The sequence below is a fragment of the Candoia aspera genome, chromosome 2 (assembly GCF_035149785.1).
Source record: "Candoia aspera isolate rCanAsp1 chromosome 2, rCanAsp1.hap2, whole genome shotgun sequence".
NCBI classification, from domain to species: domain Eukaryota; kingdom Metazoa; phylum Chordata; class Lepidosauria; order Squamata; family Boidae; genus Candoia; species Candoia aspera.
This window is the reverse complement of record NC_086154.1, coordinates 27,306,384-27,331,907: the sequence shown is the minus strand read 5'-3', so window position 1 is coordinate 27,331,907 and position 25,524 is coordinate 27,306,384. Positions and strand designations below refer to the sequence as shown.

The 25,524-nt window shown below is 39.5% G+C and overlaps 1 protein-coding gene across 2 annotated transcripts in view; it reads right to left on the bottom strand.

Moving 5' to 3' along the window:
• Positions 1-8,695: 8,695 nt before the first annotated feature.
• LOC134489099 (monocarboxylate transporter 2-like) overlaps positions 8,696-25,524 on the bottom strand; it is a 41,911-nt gene continuing 25,082 nt past the window's right edge. For both annotated transcript variants that reach the window (XM_063291546.1, XM_063291547.1), the window contains 3 exons: positions 17,727-17,870; positions 15,218-16,063; positions 8,696-9,448 (listed from right to left, as the gene is read on the bottom strand). In XM_063291546.1, coding sequence (XP_063147616.1) covers positions 9,162-9,448; positions 15,218-16,063; positions 17,727-17,870 — 1,277 coding nt within the window. In that variant the 3' untranslated portion in view covers positions 8,696-9,161. The remainder of the gene's footprint in view (positions 9,449-15,217; positions 16,064-17,726; positions 17,871-25,524) is intronic.

Genomic DNA, 25,524 nt, shown 5'->3' with positions numbered 1-25,524 from the left:
CTAATCCAGTTTCTCCCACCTGGGTGCCCACTTAGCGTGTCAGCTTTCAATGCCAAACATCCCCAGCCAGCAGAATCAAAGGCAAAAGAAAGCAGAACAAGACCATGGTCATACCACTGCTCGTTATGAGTTCTGTCTCTGAGGATTTAGGAGGGACTGCAAATAATCCTATGTTGAACACACTTTGATTTCCTTGCAAATAAACACACGCAGGATTATGCCATTAGAAATTAGGGAAAGGCTAGGGAAAACTTGATATGGGATCATTTCTTAATAGCAGACAGAATTTGCAACCAGGTCTATTTTGCATTTAGGTTTCTAAATTGCCACAAGAATCATATCCTTCTCTTACTCTTTAAGCATTACATACTGAAAGAAACATGCACCTTGTGTTGTATACTGATCTTTGTATTGTCACTCACCCTCAGCAGCATTGACTCTAAATTTTAGTACTGACCTTTCTCAGGACAGCTGTGGCAAAATTATTGCCATTTCTCATTGAGTTGTGTATCAAAAATGTTCAAGGAAAGGATGGTGCTCTTTTCTTTAAAAAAAAAAGCCATTTGTTTTATAGAGAAAAGAACAGAGTACCATGTTGCTGACCTTTCTTTGGTCTTAATAAGGTATTTTCGGAGCAGGAAAATAATCATGACAAAAAGATGTTGTCTACTTGTATTTGGCTGAGTGGCTGCAGGGCTGATTTCATTGTGGAGGGTTTGATAGGAGTTACCTTTAATATAAGAGCAATACAAATATGTCACTGAAGAGTTTTTAGTGTGATAGTTCCATTATTCTTAGCAATATGTGCAATACATTAAGTCACAGCAGCTGATCTAAAAAAAAAGCTAAGCAGGTTTGATCCTGATTAGTATTTAGATGGGAGACCACCCGAAAATACCAAGGCCGTAGATCAGACAGGAAAGTCAAAAGACATTTTGGAGGAAGAGAATCACAAACCACTTATTTACTGTTGCTAAGAGAGACATTAATGATTTAGCTCTTTCCTTCCCTAGTCACTGGGTCAGGGAGTGGTATGATTGTGCTGGATAATTTTTTTCCAGCACTTTATATTCTTATGTGGTCATGTTTTGTTTTTATTGTTTACTTTCATTTTACATGGATTTATTGCTGTTTATTGATGCATGCCACTCTAAGTCATATGCCAAGGGGTGGCTATAGAATTCAAATAAATAACCTAACTGTAATGGTTGCCTAATCCCAAATACTCAGTCTCACAAGCTCAGGCTTAAAGATAACTGATTTATTAAAGGAATAGTATGCAAATACAGAGAAAGCTGAGAATGAGCAATAGCGCGCCAAATACAAACTTAAAAAGCCTTGCCTTCAATCCAGTCCCGCCCCAAGCACCCATCAGCACGCACCCCCTCCCAGGTGCTAGGAACCGTTACACGTGCCTGGGAAAGTAACCTTGAACAGGAGCGCAAACCCAAACATACATTCCAAAGATCCAAAACAAAGGAGAGCGCAGGAATGGAAAAACCCCGAACGAGCCAAGCGAGTATACACGGAAAATGACTTGACATGTGAAACATTACAATGTTAACAGAACATTGAAAGGGGAAACATGACACTAACCAACATGAACATGTCTATGTAGTTACCAAGAATTAAGCTCAACTCAAGGGAGACTTAAGTATATTAAATGGCAAAGCTCAGTGTTCGAAGAACTTTGTGTAGATATTACCATCCCTTGGTTGAGATTGAATTTATTTAATGCTGAGATTGATCTAAGTGCTGAGACAGAAGTGGAAGATTCAGTTTTGAATGAATGTATCAAATGTTATATCAATAGCACCATGTTCCAGAAATGACTATGTGTTATACATCATTTCAAGTCTCCATGAAAAAAATTAGTTTAAGTTTGCACTGAAAGATAGAATCATGTCATGACTGTAGCCATGTCATGTCCAATTGCTTGTGCCTCAGTTTTCAAGGTAAGTATTACATATTTTGTTCTCTTCTCAAAACCCAGCCCCTACAAAAACACATAGAAACCATGCATGGTCTACAATCTTAAAAGATTCATTAAATCCTGAATGATCATACCAAATTGCATTTCAGTTTTGCAGTGTTCAAGAGAGATACTAGATAATTGGATTATAAGCGAAAGGTTAGGCTAGCTGGGAATGCTAGGAATTGTAGTCATGACATGTTTGAAGGGCAACATGTTGGAAAAGACTGGATTATGGTCTCTATATATAAATTCACACCTATGTGAACTCAACTAAAACAAGTAGCAGTTTGGTCATTGCCATTTCAGCTGTTATTATAAAATGCTAGTTTTGGAATTAAGCATATAATCCACCCATTCAATTCAACAGTAAGATCCAGACCTCAGTAACTGCATTTTTTAAACAAAGAAACACCAGTTGGTTTCATCACCTGTATTAAATACATCCTAGAGGACTGCACAGCCCAGCATCTATTTAAAAGACAGGTACTTCCTCTGACACCTTTAACTAGATTTATGGTAGTCACTCCATTCAGATGTAATAATGGAAATGATTAGCATTGAACTACTTTGGAAAAACTGGTAAATGGAGCAAATTAGATGTTAAAAAGCCAAAGGTCATGTGGTGAATTAGAGGCAGAGTTCATATACCGAGGAGAATGTCTAACGCAGCACAAGATTGAACTCTAGTGGTTCTTTTTAAACACTGCAAACAGCTTTGGGCATTGTCTCCAAATAACAGATATTTTCCTTTCCAGCTCTTGAGGAAGAAATAAAGCTAGTAGTCAAAACGCTCATGGAGAGGAGTAACATGTGTTTTCCTACAGTAAATAAAGGCGGCGAAGAGACATTTCCTAGCTCTAGAGAGAAATCCTTTCTATTCAGAAATCAAAGATGTCTCTGTTCCATTCAGGCCCTGTTGTCTTCCTTTATTCTTTCCAGGTGGTCAAAAACACTATTTTCCCCCTGCATGCATATTAGATTAACAGCTAGAGGGGTTCTTTATTTATCATCCCCAATTTTATTGACTTAAATTGAATTTAATAAATGCATGCCCTTACCTACAGATTTCAAGCCTGTGACTTATTTATTTGCTGCATTTACATCATCTTCCCAAGAGCTGTAGCCAGCTTACACCAGGACAGGGATGTCTGCAGAGTGTGGTAAAAAAATTCAAGACGGCAACCGCAACAGTGAAATCAAAGCAAGCAACACACATAAATGAAGCAGTGGTGAGCTTTTGAGCTGAATGGCCATGGTCTAGTTTTCTTTTGTCCTGATGTTTTGCTAGCAGCCCAGTCAGCCCAACTCAGGTGCCCATGAGCTGCCCAAAGGTATACCCCAAAGCAGCTAACTCTGCCACTGAAGATGCCAGCCAAAGGCCTAGGGGAAGAGCCAGGTTTTCAAGGCTCATTTAAATGAGGTTTGGCTGGGGGAATGGGTATCTGAAGGGGTGCTGTTCCAGAGACCAGGTGCTGCAACAGAGAAAGCCCGCTTCCTGAGTCCCATCAGATGCCACAGTAAGACTTGAAGCTGCCAATTATGTTGGATCAAATAGAAGAGGCAGACAGTATAGGGGACAGACAGTCACTCAGATAGCCAGGCTCTATGCCTTGAAGGGCTTTATAGGTGATAACCATCATCTTGAATTGCACATAGAAGCCTACTGGTATGGCATATCTACCACGGTATGCCCTAAATGCCTGTGCCACCACAATCTGGACCAGCTATAGCTTCTGAATGGTCATCCAGGGCAGTCCTTTGTAGAACACATTGCAACAGTTCACGTGCAAGGTGATTAAAATATGAGTGACTGTGAGGACTTCCCAGTCCAAAAATGGGCACAATTGGCACACAAGATGGAATGGTTGTAGAAGGCACACCTCCTATTTTACAAATTAGGTACAGCAGCTGTTTGTATGATCCCAGTAGTAAGAGCATGGGGCTTTTTGCTCTGTTCCTTGAATACCAGCTATAATAAAAGAAGCTAGCATTTCATTCTAGGGTGGTCTAATATTGAAACACATATATAAAGAACATCAGCATGCTATTTCTTTGACGCTTGCATAACAGCATGACAGTTGTTGGTTTCATTGAAATCTGTTACCTGGTATTTGCCCAGCTAGCAACATTAATTAATGAAAGATCTGCTAAGGCTCTGTTAACACTCAGAAACATTTGTATAAGGAGAAAACGCCCATATTAATGTACACATTACTCAATGAATATTTCACTTACTCCTTGGACTCTGTGTGTGTATACGTATGCATGTACGTGTATCTATCTAGTCTATCTGGATTGCATTCTACAGCTTTTATTAAAGTCAGGCAATTATGTCCTAATGCAACAACTCCAGAGCATCAGTAACATCCTAGTAGTGACAGAATCACTTCTATACAGATTGCACAACTCTTGTGAAGCCATTTATAACCTACAGCTGGCAACCGCCTGGAAAAAAAAACAGATACCCTACTTGAACAGCATGTATACATTAGACGGCGAAGTTTCTTCACATGAGGGAGAGAAACATCACTTGCCAGTACATCTCACCTCAGCAAGCACTAAGATTTAGGGGAGGTTTAAACCCTCTGCGGGGAGGCTATGTATTCACCTTCTTTGAGATTACTTTGAAATGTTTTGTTTTGCTGTTACAGAGTTGAGTCTTACTCAGAGATTCTGATTATGCATTCTATGCAAATACATCTATTCTTCATTCACTTCAGATGTGACGGGGAGTACACAGTGAGTATCCTAGGAGTAATTAAGCATTACAAGGCATGGAAAGAAATCTCCAATAAAAAAGAAAGCTTGCAGGAAAGTATTTATATGAGTTTAATTTGAACAAGGACCCTCAGTACCCAGAATAAATTTTGAATAATACAAAAATACATGAAGCAGTAATAATAATGAGAGTATCAGCAAATGTGTGGGGAATAAATTTCCCCACTTTGGGGTAAGAAGACAAATCCAAAAGCTGAAAGGCAGATCTTGCAATTTTTAAGCCAAGTGAGATTCTAACTATTATTGTTGTTGTTCCTCATGGCAAAAATATTTCATAAAATTCAGCTTCTAAATTAATTTCATAGCAAAAACCTGCATAATAATAAAATCCATAGTGGTATTAAAATGCTATTTCATTTGTAATAACAATGTTCATAATTTGTATAGTTACATAAAACTGCTCTGGAAAAGACTCAGTGGAATGTACATTTTGCAGACAAGATTTATTATATAAAACATAAGAGTTTGTTTCAGTCATACTATAATAAAAGAGCATCTTCTGTTAACCAACTGCACTAGAATTATGGGCTATTCCTCACTTGTACCCATCCATGGTATAATATTAACTTTGTGTGGTGAAGGAAAAACCTCAGCATCTTCATAAGCCACAGCTCCTGATTGTAAATGCTGCGGGCTCAGGGCTGGCTAAGCTTAAAGGCTGCTCTGCTGAAAGGGCAGGTGTGAGGGTTAGAGAAGAAGGTGGAGGAAGATGGCAGATATCAGAGAATGACGACAGAAAAGCCTAGAAAAAGTGCTGGAAATCCCCTTATCAAGGCCTGTGTAAACAGAATCCCCCACCTGTCTATGCTGCCTGGATGGACCCAGCTCATTTGTCAGGCACTAAACAAAGCTTGTTCCTCTACTGGAATTCCTTACGTGAGGACAGGAAGGACCAGAGTCTTTACAGGTAAGGAATTGCAAAGCTGAGGCTGGGACGCTCATTGAGTTTGCTGCTGCAAAGGAGGATAACAAGCCTCAAACTAGTGCTACCTATCCCATTTTTCTCCCTTGCTTTGAATATTTTGAGAATTTTTCTTTTGTATGCTTGGTTTGGACTGCTGATACTCCAAAGGGACTGTTTTGTTTTCAGCCCCTGGCCCTGAAAGCTTGGGGGCCTGGGAAGAATAAACTGCAGCAGGTTCTCTACATCTTTGGAGTCCAGTGCTTGTTGAGTGTTACTCATGAGTCAGTTCCCCACCTCTCTGTCTACAAGGGACTTTGCCACACCTTGATAACCACTTTTTTTCTGCCATGTCCTCATGATGTTGACTTGGTCTCTGCCCAGACCATACCTTTCTTACTTAAGACTTAGGGCCACCTGTGTTGTGCAGCACATTGGGCAACAACTGTTCTCCAACAATCTTGATCTACTAATCTTGTTGACTTGCACTTGTGGCAGTAGCAAAAGGGGGAAAAAATGTTTGTTTTTTACAGGGTTGGGTTGCTAGCCCAATCTTCCTCCTTTCTCATCTGGGTATAGGAATGGCAGTGATGGAGACCATACCTGAAGCAGCTTAAAGTCATCCTTTAACGATTCTAACTTGCATGGAATGCGGAAAAAATATTAAATTTACATTGAACAACATATTTAGAGAATATTGGTACAAGATGTTTTATCATTGATCTATCACTCCAGTCTTAATCATTAATTCTCTAAAATTGCTGAAAATGTAATGAGCCATTAGATCATTTTTTTTTCATATTTGGTGGCAATGCTGTAAATTTCAACATTCCTGGAAAAGAATTTCTATTAGAATGTAATAATATTTAAAAGCTGAATTCCCATTTCAACTTAAAATAGTGTTATTGAACTTTACTAAACCATATATTCCCCCTAGGTATACTGAATTGCTTTGTATGTGTTAAACACAAGGGTATTATATGTTTCTTACTAAAAAGGTGGTCTAATTCCTTCCTTAGAAGAATGGTTGACCAAGATGTGGGAGTACGCTTCAATGTCCAAAATAACTTTGTACTTTAAAAGTAAACCTGACATAGAATTTAATTCAAATTGGAAACCATTTCTGGACTATAACTTGATATATGGATTTGTACCTCATCTAAAATTCAAGTTTTTCTATGTATACAGTCAATATTTTAACTGTATAGGATATTTAAAGTAGAACAGATTCTCAGTTTTGATTGAATCTAGTTTATAATTTTATTTGGTGATTTATACTTGTCTATCACTGTCCTTAATAATTATCCTTGCTTAAAGCTTAATTTTGATTTTTAGTCATTTAAAGCGATATATTCAATCATTCAAGTTATACCAGAAAACTATAATCTCTTTGACATTTTTAGATCCCTTGTTCATTTTGCCTTACTCTTTTATTCTCTTAACTGTTTTCTCTCTGTGTTTATATGTTTTTCTCAAAAGTTTAATAAAATAAAGCTACAGTCTTAATTTTTTTCTAAAGAGTTTTCCCTCTTCTCCCAACTCAGTTTTTGCTGTGGATTTGATCTGGCACACTTCACCAACTATTTGGCAGCTGATGCAGTCAGGGATCAGGATCTGCGCAGCTTTTATTGGCCACTGCCCTCCACAGCCATTTTGGCTTGCACCACAGGAGGGACTGCACTCATCTGCCTGCGTCATGCCATGTGGTATATTCCATAACATGTAGCACTTCTTACATGAGCACCTTATAAATACCGGTATTTATGAGTTCTGTACCTAGTTTCAGAAATAGACCAACAGGTAGTAGGCGTGAAGGAGAGGTTATCAGGAGCAATGGGAAAGCTCCTTCTTGTATCAGCCCCTTAGTACATGGTACTTGTTAGTTGGGCAACTTGACAGTTACCATTTTAAGCATCTGCCTACACTCATCTAACCCTGCCACACCCCACATTAGGAAGAATGATCGGTAGTTTTAACCCCGCTGGCAGACGACACTTGGCAGGAAGAAAAAGATGCCAGGAGAATCAACTAATCCATCTCCTTAATGTGGCTCACAACAAATAAGTAAGAACAGGACCATTCCCTGGCTTTGTTGTAGCAGAAGAGAGATCAGCACTGGAGAAAGCACAATTTATGCCACTATATTTTTCTGTCAGCTCAAGGACTGATGGTTAGCACTTCAGCTCTGTCCTGGGAAACAGCTATCTTGTGCAAAAGATCTTAATTCAGGCTTACTAGGACAAAGCATCACCTAGAACATTTACCTTAGCAGTTATCCACATTTGTCCTGTTTTAATTAGAAATAGCAAGTCCTTTACAACAAATACCTTATTAAGGTTGGTCACACAGCCAGAAGTTTAGACTGGATTTGGCATCTTTGTCCATCTATCAAGTCTTTCCCAAGTACCTGGGATAGGCAGATTTTGTTGTTTAATAATATTAAAGGTATCATCTCAGGATGTAAGCTGTTCCTATTATTATTATTATTATTATGCCCTGGGAGAGACTAATGATGCAAAGTAGAATCATATCATACATATATGGCTAGGAATAGGACTCACTCCTTTAGGGAGTGAGAAATAGGGGTTTTCCTTTTTTTTTTTTTTACCTGCAGTTTCCATATGTTTATTCCCTAAACTATGTCACTGATTTTTGGCAACTACAGTTGATGGAGTTCTGGAAGCCACAGAAAAAGGAGCTGGGAGGCTGGAGCTGCAGATTGTGACTTCTGCTTCACAGCAGAAGAACATTTGGTGATGAAAGGTTTTAATTTTGCCAAACACACCAGATAAAGTCAAGAGAAGTAAAATGGAATAGTAAACTTAGTGATTAACCATGAATATTGTTCTTTCTTAGATAAGTTCATTATATTAATTTTTCATAGGCTCTGATCCCTAAAATGTGTTTGTTCAAATCAAAGGACTCAAGGTCCTGAAAAGACAACTGGACATGTCTTCTTGAGTTCTCTTTCCTGACTACAAGCACATCTCACTATTTTGTTCCACGTACCAGATTACCATCAATACAGAGCAATCCAAAAGTAGCCTGGAAGAATAATAATATTTTTACTTCTCTGAGATGCTTCTTATAGAAACTTTTTGCAGATACAGTATTTTTTGCTGGAATGTTGAGGACCACATCTTGGACCTTCCAGTCTAAAAAGTGCTGTAGATATCTATTGCTGTGCATCTTTTAAAAAGCTGGCATTTTCTCTTATACAACATTTGTCCATTCTTCTAATTTTGCTATAATAGAAACAGGAGTACAGATTGAAAGTTCAAGTATAAGCACTTATCCTGAAAATATCATCAGCTAGGACAAGTATACTCTCAGTTCCTCAGTAAGAACAGGAAAGAGTTTAAATGGATTTAGATCTGCAGTAATGTAAAACCAATTCTATGTAATATTTGCCATGTACTCATGAAATGTGAGTATTTTAGAACTTCATACTATAATTTTTAGTCACTTGAAAGATCAATTTTCCATTCAGAAAACTTTGAATTAAATTTAGGCTTCAATTGGGAGGTTTGCCCCATTCTTTAGTCCATTCTCATCATTCTTCAGAGAAACTGTTTCATTACCATCTTGCATTTTTTCTACCACGGTTGTTTCCTTTCTCAATTTCTGTCCTTGCATGTTCATAATCCTTTTCTCCTTCTTCCTTTTCTCTTCTTTTGCAAGCATTCTGTAGTTGTAGTAATTCATAATGAAGAGGAATGCCCCAGCCAAGACCATCACTGCCCCACATTTAATGAACATGTATTTGTAGTCCCCAAAAGTGTCAATAAGAGTTCCTGTGAATGGAGAAATGACATCTTAATCAATTTATTAGTGATACTTTGCTGATCAAAAGAGAATGAGGCTACCATATTACAGGCAAACTTTGAATCTAGATTGCTAAAATGTTGATCACTATTTTGAATCAGTATTTTTGGCACTTTTTTTTTTTGCTTGCTGCACATGAATTTCATCCTCCAAATTAATGTGCAATCCATGTGTTTTTTGACCATTTTCTTGTCCTTGAGACACAGTGCTTTTAATGACCACCCTGGTGACAATTTATTGAAAGTATGGTACTTAATTATTCTAATGTATAATCAAATGAACTACACATTTTGTAACAAAGATGAGATGCTTCCAACTTGGGTGGATAAAAATACTGCACCAAGGAGCAACATAGCCCACATTCATGCTTTAATGCAGTAGCATTAGCAAAAACATCAAACCGAGGCTAATTGCAGCTATTCCCAATTTCTGCTAATCAGGATGACCTTAAGATCTGCAAAATATATTTCAGGTAAGAGTTTTAATGAGAAGAGTATTGGAAAATTCAACAGAAGAAGAGTCTTGCCACCACCTCCTTTGAGAATAAGAGAAAGTCGTAAAACACACCAGGAAAAAATTACATAGTTCATTAAAGCAAAACCAGTTGTAGGTTACATGCCAAAGAACCAATCAATTTGCCACTTACTAAATTGGGAGCAAATATACAGAACTCATATAGCAAACTATTATAAAGCATTTTCTAGCCTCATTAACAGTCTTCAGCAATTAGCCCTAATCTGCTTCTTAAAACTGCACGCTGAAGAAAACATGCATGCTGACCTCTCACTCTGAGGGCAGAAAGAAAGAAAAGTGAATTGCTCTGAAAAAGAACGATAATTGAATAATAAATGCTTTTTGTAAAGCCTTTGAAAACTGAGCTTCCTTTTCACTTATCTGACAATTAGTGGTCATCTGGTATAAGGTGGAGTATCATTATCCACTGAACATCTGTATTCTAATGATTCTATCATTTATACCACATGCATTTAAGTTGCAGCTTTTTCTCCAAAGCCATTTTATTCCCACTAGAATCAACAGTTAAATCAAATTAAATCCTATGGAGCCATTTTTCTGATTTGTGGATCCCAACCACAATGCTTAACAGCAAACCAGGGTAGCAATAATTTAATATAGGTTGCAATAGTTCTGAACCTGTTGAACATGATCGTTAACTTCCTTGATTCAACAATACAGTATAGAACAACAGATTCAGAAGCATCCTGTATCTAAGAACTTCGTAAGGATTTAAAATCTAGCCCGGTCCTCCTGAAATAAACTAAAAGGAGCCAGGCATGTACAAGCTGTTAAGCAGTGAATTTTCTCTTGCTGGCAGTTTTCAGTCAGGGATGGCTGTCAGGGATGGTTTGCGGATTCCTGCAGTGACCAGGGTATTGGATTAGTTGATCTGTAACTCAGACATTCTATGATTCTAAGGTGATGCTCTTGCCAATAGTGGTCCCCAAGGATTTATTAAGAAAATCAAGAATTTGCATTTGACCTGGTTGCATCCATTTCATCTTACCTTAGCTCTATCCTCTGATAAAGTTTTCAAATGTTTTATGAAATTGCTAAACATATACTATAATAAATAGTATCCCTGTAAATATTCTCATAAATGAAGTGTAAAAATCTGAATGATTGCTAGATAGTCAGGAATAATTAGGAATATCTGTGTATTTTAATGTCACCAAGTGGTCATCTGGATTTTTGCAGTTCAGATATGGAACCACTGCTTCCAGGGTACTGTGGGAATTTATTGGTTCTATTTATATCTCACCTTTTCTCCAAGAACTCAGGATAACTTACACAAGAAATCTCTTTTCATTTTATCCCCACAACAGCAACCTTGTAAGACTTTATGGACTCAGGAAGAATGGCTGGCTGCAGTCACTAAACATGTTTCCATTGTGGTGAACCTGGGTCTGCTCGGTCCTAATCCAACACCTTAACTATCACAAAGACTGGCTGACATACCACAAGCATCCCTGAATGGTGTTGGTTTTATCTTATGGCTGCTATTTGTTTTATCATCACACGGCTGTTTATTTGTATATTTTATGATGTAAGATCTATGAGCCAGGGCAAATTGGATGTGGTTATTGGTGAGATGTCAAGATTAAACATAGACATTTTGGGCATCAGTGAACTAAAATGGACTGGAATGGGCCACTTCACATCAGATGACCACCAGATCGACTACTGTGGACAAGAGGACCACAGAAGAAATGGAGTAGCCTTCATAATTAATAGTAAAGTGGCTAAAGCAGTGCTCGGATACAATCCAAAAAACGATAGAATGATCTCAATTCGAATTCAGGGCAAGCCATCTAACATCACAGTGATCCAAATATACGGCCCAACCACAGATGCTGAAGAAGCTGAAGTAGATATGTTCTATGAGGATCTGCAGCACCTACTGGACAATACACCTAAAAGAGATGTTATTTTCATCACAGGAGACTGGAATACTAAGGTGGGCAGTCAAATGACACCCGGAATTACAGGTAAGCATGGCCTGGGAGAACAAAACGAAGCAGGACATAGGCTGATAGAATTTTGCCAAGACAACTCACCCTGCATAACAAACACTCTCTTCCAACAACCTAAGAGACGGCTTTATACATGGACTTCACCAGATGGACAACACCGAAATCAGATTGACTACATCCTTTGCAGCCAAAGGTGGCGGACACCCATACAGTCGGTAAAAACAAGACCCGGAGCTGACTGTAGTTCAGATCACGAACTTCTTCTTGCACAATTTAGGATCAGACTAAAGAGATTAGGGAAAACCCACAGATCAGCTAGATATGAGCTCACTAATATTCCTCAGGAATATGCAGTGGAGGTGAAGAATAGATTTAAGGGACTGGACTTAGTAGATAGGGTCCCGGAAGAACTATGGACAGAAGTTCGCAACATTGTTCAGGAGGTGGCAACAAAATACATCCCAAAGAAAGAGAAAACCAAGAAGGCAAAATGGCTGTCTGCTGAGACACTAGAAGTAGCCCAAGAAAGAAGGAAAGCAAAAGGCAACAATGATAGGGGGAGATATGCCCAATTAAATGCAAAATTCCAGAGGTTAGCCAGAAGAGATAAGGAATTATTTTTAAACAAGCAATGCATGGAAGTGGAAGAAGACAATAGAATAGGAAGGACAAGAGACCTCTTCCAGAAAATTAGAAACATGGGAGGTAAATTCCAGGCAAAAATGGGTATGATCAAAAACAAAGATGGCAAGGACCTAACAGAAGAAGAAGAGATCAAGAAAAGCTGGCAAGAATATACAGAAGACCTGTATAGGAAAGATAACAATATCGGGGATAGCTTTGATGGTGTGGTCAGTGAGCTAGAGCCAGACATCCTGAAGAGTGAGGTTGAATGGGCCTTAAGAAGCATTGCTAATAACAAGGCAGCAGGAGATGATGGCATCCCAGCTGAACTGTTCAAAATCTTACGAGATGATGCTGTCAAGGTAATGCATGCTATATGCCAGCAAATTTGGAAAACACAAGAATGGCCATCAGACTGGAAAAAATCAACTTATATCCCCATACCAAAAAAGGGAAACACTAAAGAATGTTCAAACTATTGAACAGTGGCACTTATTTCACATGCCAGTAAGATAATGCTCAAGATCCTGCAAGGTAGACTTTAGCAGTTGTCTACCTGGAGCGAGAATTGCCAGATATACAAGCTGGGTTTAGAAAAGGCAGAGGAACTAGGGACCAAATTGCCAATATCCGCTGGATAATGGAAGAAGCCAGGGAGTTTCAGAAAAACATCTATTTCTGTTTTATTGACTATTCTAAAGCCTTTGACTGTGTGGACCATAACAAACTGTGGCAAGTTCTTAGCGGTATGGGAATACCAAGTCATCTTGTCTGCCTCCTAAGGAATCTGTATAATGACCAAGTAGCAAATGTGAATCCCAAAATGTCTTAGGCTTGCAGTCCACATAACTGTATGAAAAACAAGTAAGGTCCAAGTTCCTTGATTAACTAATTAATGCTGAAGGTTTCCTTGACTTCAGCAAAGGATCGTTACCTTGTCGTGGTGCTGGAGCTTGAGCACCTCAGTGATGCCATGAGCTAAACCGTGAAGGGCCACCCAAGATGGGAAGGTCATGACAGAGAGGTCAGACTAAATGCGATCCCTGGGGAAGGTAATGGCAACCCACCCCAGTATTCTTGCCATGAAAACTAAATGGATCTGAATCTGTATAATGACCAAGTAGCAACGTTAAGAACAGACCACGGAACAACAGACTGGTTTAAGATTGGGAAAGGAGTATGGCAGGGTTGTATACTCTCACCCTACCTATTCAACCTGTACGCAGAACACATCATGCGACGTGCTGGGCTTGAGGAATCCAAGGCTGGAGTTAAAATCACTGGAAGAAACTAACAATCTCAGATATGCAGGTGATACCACTTTGATGGCTGAAAGCGAAGAGGAACTGAGGAGCCTTATGATCAAGGTGAAAGAGGAAAGTGCAAAAGCTGGCTTGCAGCTAAACCTCAAAAAAACCGAGATTATGGCGACCAGCTTGATTGATAACTGGCAAACAGAGGAAGAAAACGTAGAAGCAGTGAAAGACTTTCTATTTCTAGGTGCAAAGATTACTGCAGATGCTGACTGCAGTCAGGAAATCAGAAGATGTTTAATCCTTGGGAGAAAAGCAATAACGAATCTCAATAAAATAGTTAAGAGCAGAGACATCACACTGACAACAAAGGTCCGCATAGTTAAAGCAATGGTGTTCCCCGTAGTAACATATGGCTGCGAGAGCTGGACCATAAGGAAGGCTGAGAGAAGGAAGATCGATGCTTTGGAACTGTGGTGTTGGAGGAAAATTCTGAGAGTGCCTTGGACTGCAAGAAGATCAAACCAGTCCATCCTCCAGGAAATAAAGCCAGACTGCTCACTTGATGGAATGATATTAAAGGCAAAACTGAAATACTTTGGCCACATAATGAGAAGACAGGACACCCTGGAGAAGTTGCTGATGCTAGGGAGAGTGGAGGGCAAAAGGAAGAGGGGCCGACCAAGGGCAAGGTGGATGGATGATATTCTAGAGGTGACGGACTCATCCCTGGGGGAGCTGGGTGTTGACGACCGACAGGAAGCTCTGACGTGGGCTGGTCCATGAAGTCACGAAGAGTCGGAAGCGACCGAACGAATAAACAACAACAATGATGTTTAACCTTATATTATGAACAATTAACAACTGAGCAGTACAGAAATATAATGAACAACTGAGATCCTGTTTCTAGATTTACTAAAGAAATTACATGAATATAATCTATTATGTTAATCTTTATCCAAAGTCTAATCTAACTATTAGCTTGTTGGCAAAGGAATTTGAGGTTTTGCAAGGTGTAGAACATTCATTTAGCAAGGTTCATCTAAACTGATTTTTAATGTAGCCTTTAAAATGCAACATCCATTTTAATGTATGGCAAATTCCAAGGCACTGAATTTTCTAGTTGAGTTTTATTCCTTGAGGTATACTTCTGATGAACCTAGTTTAAATGAAAATTGAAAACTTCAAAGCATGTGGAATTGATCAGCACAAATCAGAATCAGGAAATCAGATTTTAAAAGTAGGAGGGAAACCTTTAACACCTAATGCTTCTTCCTTAATTACAAATTAATTACAAATCTAATTATAAATTTAAAACAATGATTTTTATTATTGAGCAGACTAATGGACAGAAGAATATAAATGTTCTTACCCCCAAGAGGTGGTCCAAGTAATATTGTGCAACATTCAACTATGGTGACTAGTCCTACAGCACTTGTGAAACGGCTGGCACCAACAAGATCCATGAGAGTTTCAAAGAGCATTGCACACACCATACCAAAGGCCAGTCCAAAAAAGATCGAATAAATGACTAAGCCCAAATAGCTTGTTGCCAATGGGCACAGCAGGTGGCAAGCACCATTAAAAGCAATGGAGAAGCTGAAAAAATACTGAATCCTTGGCCTCACCCATTTGCTATTTGCAATGAACCCCGTAGCTGGCCTGGCTATCATATCAACTATGGCTAGGATTGAAAGAAGGAAAGCTGCTGAATATTCATCGATCCCAAGGTGCTTTGCATAAGGAGCCAAAAAGACAATCGGTGCAAAAAACCCTAAAAACATTAGCACATTCCCTATCAGGTAGATCAGGAAGCCTCTGTGCTTAAAAAGGGATAAATCAAGGAACTTGTTAAAGTTTTCACAACAATCTCTGTCTTCCCTTGCTTCCTTATCCTGGTCCCCCATTTCAGCACTGCCTCCATCAGTTTTTTCTCTGACAGCCTCTTTTGGATGTTTGTTTATTTGTCTGTCAGGTGTTGGTCCAATAGGTCTGAAAAGGGCTCCAGCTACACAGCAGTTCAGCAGAATTGCCCCAAGAATGAAAAAACTCCCCCTCCATCCAAAAGTGTCAAAAAGAAACTGGTTCAAGGGTGCAAGGGTGCAAAGCATGACAGGACTTCCTGCCATGGCAAGTCCATTCGCAATGGGACGTCTTTTCTGGAAATATTTTCCAATGATGATCACTGAAGGCTGGAGGTTCAGGGCAAGGCCAAGTCCTGTAGCGAGAGAGAGAGAAAGGGGAATGTTACCTCGTCAGACAAAAAAAAGTTCTGTTATCATAGAGACTCTGTCTCTGTTCAATCTGTCCCAAACAATTCTGTGGCTGGAACGTATTACTAAATCTACCTGTGCGTAGTGTGAAGATTTGCCCGAATGTAAGATTCCTCAACTTAGTGATCTACGTGTGTTGAGATTATGGATCCCAAAATTCCACCCAGCCTCACCAGGCCTGGGAAGGCTGACCTATTTACAGGGCAGATATTTCTTTAAAAAAAAACAACACCTAGAGTCCCCCTTTCTGGGGGGAGATGGGCGGTGATAGAAATTTGAATAATAAATAAATTAAATAAATAAATAAATAAAAATCAGCTGCATGAAAACTGATATGCAGATTTATTTTCGATAAACTTTTCAAAGTAAAACATAAGTTTGCTAACAAAATCTATAACAAGATTCTGTACACGGGCTGGATTCCAAACCAACCTACTTGTTTGAAGAATAAACTGCTCTGAAAAGCCATTATTTTGCAGTCACGACAGGAGCCAGAAATACCATGTAAGCGGACAAACATTTTATAGGAGAAGGTTCACGATTGTACTTTGAAAACAAAGTAAATGATATATCTATTTCCTAGGTCTGCTATAAACCATGACTAGCATGTGAAATAAAGAGGTCTGGCAGCGTCTCTTGCTCTTTATACCACATTTCTGAACTTGTTCTGAAAAAATAAATATTGTCAGAGAGGTTTTTGAGGACACAGTAGTGAGGAAATTAGACAAGAGTTTTATAACTTCTCTTAAATTAGAATAGTCAGTTCTTGACTCCACTTGATACTTTGGTGCCCCCAAGTACTAAGTGCTTGCTTTCTATTTTATATTTATACTGCTTCTTCTCTGGGAAGAGCCCAAAGTAACATACTAATAAGGACAAGAAAGTGGTGAAGAGGATGGTGAAAGCCATCCAAGATATGGTACTGGAGAAAGGTTTTCTATGCCATCTGGAGCCCACCGAACCTGTTCACCAAAATATATGCGAAAGCGTCCAATCCGCCAGAATAGATCTTGAAGGAAGGTGAGGGCTCTGGAGGAAGAATTATGTGTGTTTTTGTTGTTGCTATTGTTCAGATTCTTGTTTGACTTTTGAGATTCTGTCTTGTGCTTTTGGCAAAATGGCTAAATAGACTTTGTGATCCTAAGAGCTGACTGGGCCTTATGTTATCATTGCAATGCCTAGGTATACCACACCGTTGTCTGAATATGGCAGTTTTCTAGGTAGTAGATAAATGAAAACCATCAGGTATCTCTGGGTTTTTTTAAAAAAAAAATCATATGGCATAGCAGTTTGGTGTTCATGCTGCTTTTTCTTGCTGGGAAATCCTTGTGAGGTCCAGCAGCCAGATGTGTAGACTATTTAGCTGTGACAAGTCACGTTGCCCGGGGTGCACCACGAGGCAGCTAGTCTACATTGCACTGAGCTGGGCTGAGAGAAAGTGACTGGCCCAAGGTCACCCAGTTGGCTTTCATACCTAAGGCAGGACTAGAACTCACAGACTCCGGGTTTCTAGCCCAGCACCTTAACTACTAGACCAAACTGGCTCTCATCTGTGGGGGTCTTCTCTTGGGACATATCTTCTATGGAAAAGAAAGAAAAAGAATTTACCTGTGATGAATCCAGCACAGATGTATAGTTGAAAAATGCTGGTGCAGAATGCCGCTGAAACCATTCCTATGCCACATAGTAGCCCTCCAAATATGACCACCGGCCGGCTACCAAAACGATTCACCAAAATACTGCTAATGGGACCTAAAAAAATGAGGGGAGGGAGGGAATGAATCAATGTCATAAATGTCTCTAAAAGTCACATACCTTAAAAAATGACAGAATACTATTCAAGAATCAGTATAAGGAATAATAAAGGTATAGGTATGTCTTCCAGCTAAGTAGGAGAAGAAAGATGCTTGTACAAAGTCTGTCAAGGCTGTCATTCCTGCAAACATTTGTTTGTGTAGCTGGCTAACACTACCACTAGCCATAGCATTTGAAAAGTGAAGATAACATTTGACATAGGGGCAACAAGAGAGAAATAGGAGGGAAAGGGAAGCAGAGGTAAACAGGAAAACACAGCTGGCTTAGCAGTAGGTATCATCATCATATGGTGCATAATTGCATGCAGGGACCCAGTAAGGTCAGAGCAGATTGCAGCACCTGATAGTGGCTGATATCAAAAGAGAAAGAGACAGACAGGAGGAGGAAGAGAGCTGAGCAGGAGTAGAATTCCTAGTATTTGGATGGGAGACTACTAGGAAATACAGTGAAAAAAAATATCCAGAAAGGTAAGGGCAAGCCATTTCTGTATTTCTGCCCCCAAAATTACACAGACAGGAATCAAACGTGACTTGAGAAAATCTTCAGTTTCCCTTAAATGCAGAAAGAATCACACAGTATTATTCATAGGTTCATGACACTCAATCCCTGCATTTCAAATGCAGTCGGAGCTGGTCTTTCCATTTGTGTGCCCAAAGATGGACAAGGTGCATTGCTCAAGACATGAACACAGTGTTGATTTTTTCATTAGGGCTCCATACCTGGACTGCAAAAATCCACATGATTATAAATGGCAATAGGCCATCTCTAGCGGTTGTCTGGATTTTTAAAGGCCAGATCTGATAGCCTTAGCAGAGTATTGCCCAGAAGTTAATGCAAAACATAAGATAACATGGGAACTATTATAATTCATTTTTTAAACAAGCAATGCATGGAAGTGGAAGAAGACAAGAGAATAGGAAGGACAAGAGACCTCTTCCAGAAAATTAGAAACATTGGAGGTAAATTCCAGTCAAAAATGGGTATGATCAAAAACAAAGATGGCAAGGACCTAACAGAAGAAGAAGAGATCAAGAAAAGGTGGCAAGAATATACGGAAGACCTTGTATAGGAAGGATAACAATATCGGGGATAGCTTTGACGGGGTGGTCAGTGAGCTAGAGCCAGACATCCTGAAGAGTGAGGTTGAATGGGCCTTAAGAAGCATTGCGAATAACAAGGCAGCAGGAGACGACGGCATCCCAGCTGAACTGTTCAAAATCTTGCGAGATGATGCTGTCAAGGTAATGCATGCTATATGCCAGCAAATTTGGAAAACACAAGAATGGCCATCAGATTGGAAAAAATCAACTTATATCCCCATACCAAAAAAGCTAAACACTAAAGAATGTTCAAACTATTGAACAGTGGCACTTATTTCACATGCCAGTAAGGTAATGCTCAAGATCCTGCAAGGTAGACTTTAGCAATTGTCTACCTGGAGTGAGAATTACCAGATGTACAAGCTGGGTTTAGAAAAGGCAGAGGAACTAGGGACCAAATTGCCAATATCTGCTGGATAATGGAAGAAGCCAGGGAGTTTCAGAAAAACCTCTATTTCTGTTTTATTGACTATTCTAAAGCCTTTGACTGTGTGGACCATAACAAACTCTGGCAAGTTTTTAGCGGTATGGGGATACCAAGTCATCTTGTCTGCCTCCTAAGGAATCTGTATAATGACCAAGTAGCAAATGTGAATCCCAAAATGTCTTAGGCTTGCAGTCCACATAACTGTATGAAAAACAAGTAAGGTCCAAGTTCCTTGATTAACTAATTAATGCTGAAAGTTTCCTTGACTTCAGCAAAGGATCGTTACCTTGTTGTGATGCTGGAGCTTGAGCACCTCAGTGATGCCATGAGCTAAATCGTGAAGGGCCACCCAAGATGGGAAGGTCATGACAGAGAGGTCAGACTAAATGCGATCCCTGGGGAAGGTAATGGCAACCCACCCCAGTATTCTTGCCATGAAAACTAAATGGATCTGAATCTGTATAATGACCAAGTAGCAACAGTAAGAACAGACCACAGAACAACAGACTGGTTTAAGATTGGGAAAGGAGTATGGCAGGGTTGTATACTCTCACCCTACCTATTCAACTTGTACGCAGAACACATCATGTGACAAGCTGGGCTTGAGGAATCCAAGGCTGGAGTTAAAATCGCTGGAAGAAACATTAACAATCTCAGATATGCAGGTGATACCACTTTGATGGCTGAAAGCGAAGAGGAACTGAGCCTTATGATCAAGGTGAAAGAGGAAAGTGCAAAAGCTGGCTTGCAGCTAAACCTCAAAAAAACCAAGATTATGGCAACCAGCTTGATTGATAACTGGCAAACAGAGGAAGAAAACGTAGAAGCAGTGAAAGACTTTCTCTTTCTAGGTGCAAAGATTACTGCAGATGCTGACTGCAGTCAGGAAATCAGAAGATGCTTAATCCTTGGGAGAAGAGCAATAACGAATCTCAATAAAATAGTTAAGAGCAGAGACATCACACTGACAACAAAGGTCTGCATAGTTAAAGCAATGGTGTTCCCCGTAGTAACATATGGCTGTGAGAGCTGGACCATAAGGAAGGCTGAGAGAAGGAAGATCGATGCTTTTGAACTGTGGTGTTGGAGGAAAATTCTGAGAGTGCCTTGGACTGCAAGAAGATCAAACCAGTCCATCCTCCAGGAAATAAAGCCAGACTGCTCACTTGAGGGAATGATATTCAAGGCAAAACTGAAATACTTTGGCCACATAATGAGAAGACAGGACACCCTGGAGAAGATGCTGATGCTAGGGAGAGGGGCCGACCAAGGGCAAGGAGGATAGATGATATTCTAGAGGTGACGGACTCGTCCCTGGGGGAGCTGGGGGTGTTGACGACCGACAGGAAGCTCTGGCGTGGGCTGGTCCATGGAATCATGAAGAGTCGGAAGCGACTAAACGAATAAACAACAAAATAGAAGCACAAGTATATTTACATGTTTGTACCATTAATGAAGAATCTGTGGGGAAACTGGAGCAGCAAATATTTGGTACACAGGGGTAGAGGGAGTCCTCAGTTACCAACCGCTGCATTCAGCAACCATTTGAAGTTACGATGGTGCTGAAAAATATTAACTACCGCTTTTAAGGCCCCAAATAAAAACCAACTATGTTACCCATGCCCCTAAACCTGTGTAGAGATGGTATAAAATAAGTTCTCATACAGTCTCAAAGAGCTTATACTTAATCAGTCTGTTACTAAACCAGTCTATTATCAAAACAAAAGACTGATAGAAATCATCACTCCTAACCAAAAGAGAGTGGCTTTAAGCCAATTACAGGAAGGAGAAAGAGGCACAAGAATCTGATGCTTGATTTTTTGTTTAGCTTTTCTACAAAATTTTGCTTATCAGACATTCTTGTGTCGTTGAGAGACTGTTCATTTGTTGCTGGAAGAAACCTGACAGTTGGGACTTACTTCTGGGTAGATTATACATGTATATGTGTATATTGTGTATAGTGTGTATCTATGTGTGTATATACTGTACATATTCTTTGCTTAACAATAGTAATCTGGCCAGGAATTAGATGTATTAATCTACCAAAATTAAAACAAGAGACATTCCACAAATATTTTATGACTTACAATTTTATGTACCCGAGATATAAAATATTACAGAAGAAAAATGTTAAAATTTTTCAAAACACGAAACACAAGACACCCTCTTTAGATTTCCTTCCAAAGTTCAAATGTGGTTTGAAAATATGCAGCGATAATCTAAAATAGCAAAACTTGACAAATGCTAGGAAGATATTATGAGCTAACGTGAATACTCACTTCACTTGTGAATACTCACTTCAGTTACCTTCAGTGCACAATATTTTTATACAGAAATGGCACAGACAGAACCACCTGAACGTCATGGCTTTTTGGCCTCATCCTCATGTTCTGCTACCCATAGTAAGACAATGCCCTGATCATTGTTTTTGAGGATATATCCTCACAATACAGCCTTTTTCTCTTTCTCAGCCCATCATAGAGGCAAGTTTAGATTTGTCTGAAGCTGTTCCTCCTTTCCAATAATGCTTTTCCTTTTCTCCTAACACAGGTTTTGCCGTATGAATGGCCTATGATGCTTCACTGGCAAAACCAAGATGACAGGCCAGAGTTTAGGATTTCCTAAACCTCCTTGGCTTTAGTCATTCTGTTCCAAATGAGGTATTACAGGTTTTCCACTGCTTCTGCAGACAAAGCATTTTCCACGGCTATGCTTTCTACTTACTCTGGGAGAGAACACAATTTTGTCTGCTCCAACACCATTGTTGTATTCCATCAGATACTGCCAGGTGCTACCAGTCACTGTCATTTGCTGCCAACAATGTCATTCCCTTAAGCACTTACTGATTTGAGAAAGTTGGGAGCTGGGGTGAAATTGATAAGGGTTCTCTGTTTCCCCATCTATGCAAATGAATGAGGTCACAGGCACAGCTGATACATATGGATGAAGCAGAATGAAAACCCTCTACCATACCTATGATCTGTCACTTCAACTAGTTCTGAACATTGGTGTACTGATCTTCTGGCAGACCAGTATACCTACACTCAGAAATAGCTCAAACAGGTTAATGGGCAGGGACAGGTCTGTGATTAATTGGAAGGGGGGGTGTCTCTTAATGTACATGCAAGTTCCCTCCTGCTTCACTCCATACTCTTCCTCCCCCTCCCCACTATCTTCAGAAATTGCCCAAGTGACAGGTTAGTATCATGGAGCAGGTCAGTAACCTCTCAGACCACTTAAAAAGTGTCTGAAGTCTCCATTCTAAGTACTTGCCTTGTCAAAATACACCTCATGACATATTAAGGAGTCCAACTGGTAGTCTTTATCCTGCCAACTGATGATACTGAGTGGGAGGGAAAATGAAATCAATTGTTCCACAGGAAAGATAGAAACCCTAAAATATAACTCTACATGTAATCTACCAACTGCAAGGGTGTATTTCATACATCTGATGACAATTTCAGGCTTAAGTGGATGAAAGGCACCATACAATTCTTTGTTTATTTTTAATTGCTACTTTAGATTGCTGGAGAAAAAAAAAAATAGAGTCCTTACTCTTATAGCTGTGTACCCTCTAAATTTTGGATTGTCCTTCATTGTATAATCTCTGCTAAGATTCCCCTTTCTTTTTATGAAAGGCTTTAAAAGGGGTTTAAATGTCTGCTTCTTAATTAAGAAAGCAAGGTGAGAATGAAAGCAGAAGAAACAGCTGGCAAGGATCTTCTGGCATACTCATAAAGCTGCCATTTACTTGTCTTGACCTTGTGGAGGAAGTGGTGGTTGTGTTGATAGATTCCCCTGAAACATTTCAGAGCGGAGGAAGTAGCCTCAGAGGTCTAGTCAACAGCTGCTGAAAGTTTTATCAATATGGCTTGCAGCTTTTAAAAAATGGGGGTGGGGAAGCCACTGGAGAACAATCATTACTAGTTGCTACGTGGAGTCAAACTAACTGTTGCCTGGCTCCTCCTCATAGGGAGCTTGGAAGACTCTTCATTGACCCTTCTATCTATTAAGGGCAGCTGTCTGCCTGACTTCATGAACTGAATGCAAAATTTTAAGAACAAATATATCAGTGCTCAAATTAAACCAATTATTTTCTTTTAGTCTCCCACCCAAGTCAGAAAAACAATTATTTATGCAAGTTTGGCAATCTTTCAAATGCTATGTGTTATTCTGTACATATTCTATGCATCACCTCTCTGCACACAAGAAAGCTGGAAAAACCACAGAAAATAAAAACTGGTTTATGATTTTTAGGCTGCTATTAATTTCTTTTTAATCCATTCAATCGTATCCAATTCTCGGAGACTGCTTGGACAAATCCCTGCACTTTTCTTGGCAAGGCAATTAAATTATGAACCAGAAATTACCAAGATGAGACATAGTTCAGTGATAGACTTCACAGTTTTCATATGAAGTCTCTGTGTATACAACAGTGACTCACATACACACCAACCAATTTTAGGCTAACATATTATATGAACCCAGCCCATGTGATTTTGGGTTGAATAAACCAAAGTTAATAATGGTGTTAGAAAAACTAAAATGTTGGGAGAAGCAGATAAGTAGAACAACCCAAATTTGACCCTGGAGAATAATGTGTATGTACCAACCGAAGAGAATATTTGTAGCTCAGGGTTGAACTGTGGTGTCCTTGGTGCTCTCTGAGCCTGGTTGTTTTCTTGCAGATGTTTCATTGCCAGACTAGGCGACATCTTCAGTGCGAAGAGGGAGTGGGCCTTGCTCTCAGTTTATATACCGTGGCTTGCCCTGCTTGTGTTGATGGAGGTGTTGTTCTTTCCCCACTACAGTCAAGGCAATGAAAACATCTCACTGAAGATGTTGCCTAGTCTGGCAATGAAACATCTGCAAGAAAACAACAAGGCCCAGAGAGCACCAAGGACTCCACAGTATTGTGTACTGTTTGATTGTTCATCTGGTCTTAATCCTGGTGTTAATCTTTGCATATCTGGGTGTTGATTGCTGGTGAGGAGGTGTTTTGGTCGTCTAGCTTTTCTACTGTCTCTTTTGAATGGTATGTAAATGTTGTAATGTGTATGTGTAAGCAAGGTTAAGTGATAAGGATGTCAATTCTGAAATCAGACAAGGACCACAGATAAGAATATTATCTGCCACATACCAAGTCACATTTGGCCCATGGTCAACAAAAGGACAGCTGAGGTGATACATTGTGAACTACAGCTGCCAAAGGATGTAAAGGAAGGTTGAACAGGTCAGAAAATCCTAATACATGCACACAACTACAGGGTGCTCTTGTCTTTCCCAGCCCTTGTACATCACCTAATCAGGGTATGGTAAGGCAAGTTAATACACGTGTGTGTGGGGGTTAGCCATTGATTCCCATGACTTCCATGAATTGGTCCAACCCTTTTTTGAAGGCAGCCAAGCTGGTAGCCAGCACATCTCATGATACTGAATTCCAAAGTTTAATTATGTAATGTGTAAATGTATGCATGAGCATGCACACACACACACTTTTATTTATTTATTTGATTTCTATAGCTGCCCATCTCAACAAGTGACTCTGGGTGGCTTGTCTGTCCTGATTCTTCCAGGATTCAATTTTATTGGGTGACCTTTGGTTCTAGAATTTTGAGGAGAAAATAGCTTCCCTTTATCCATTTTATCCACACCATTCATGACTTTGTATACCACAGTCATGTCCCCACTAATTCACTTCCTTTCTAGACATGTTGCAGGAAGAAAGTGTTCTCACAGCCCTTGAGGAATTGGATGTATCTACATGGATGGCAACCAGTTGCTGCCTTGACCCCCTAAGGGTATGTATGAGAAGGTCTATGGATAGGAAAGCCAGTTGAACCTCACCCACATTATTTTTGTTCCTTAGTCATGTAACAAGCAAAGGGGAATAATAATCAATAGAGACTTCAAAAGCAGGTATGTTCTACCTGGAAAAGACAGTTTGTAATTATAAATTTTGGCTCTAAAACCAAACAAAATGGTTAAGGAAAATTCTTCCTTGTATTATGTTACTTTAACATGGCAGATGAAATGTTAATTGTCAGCCCCTTCAAGGTTGCCT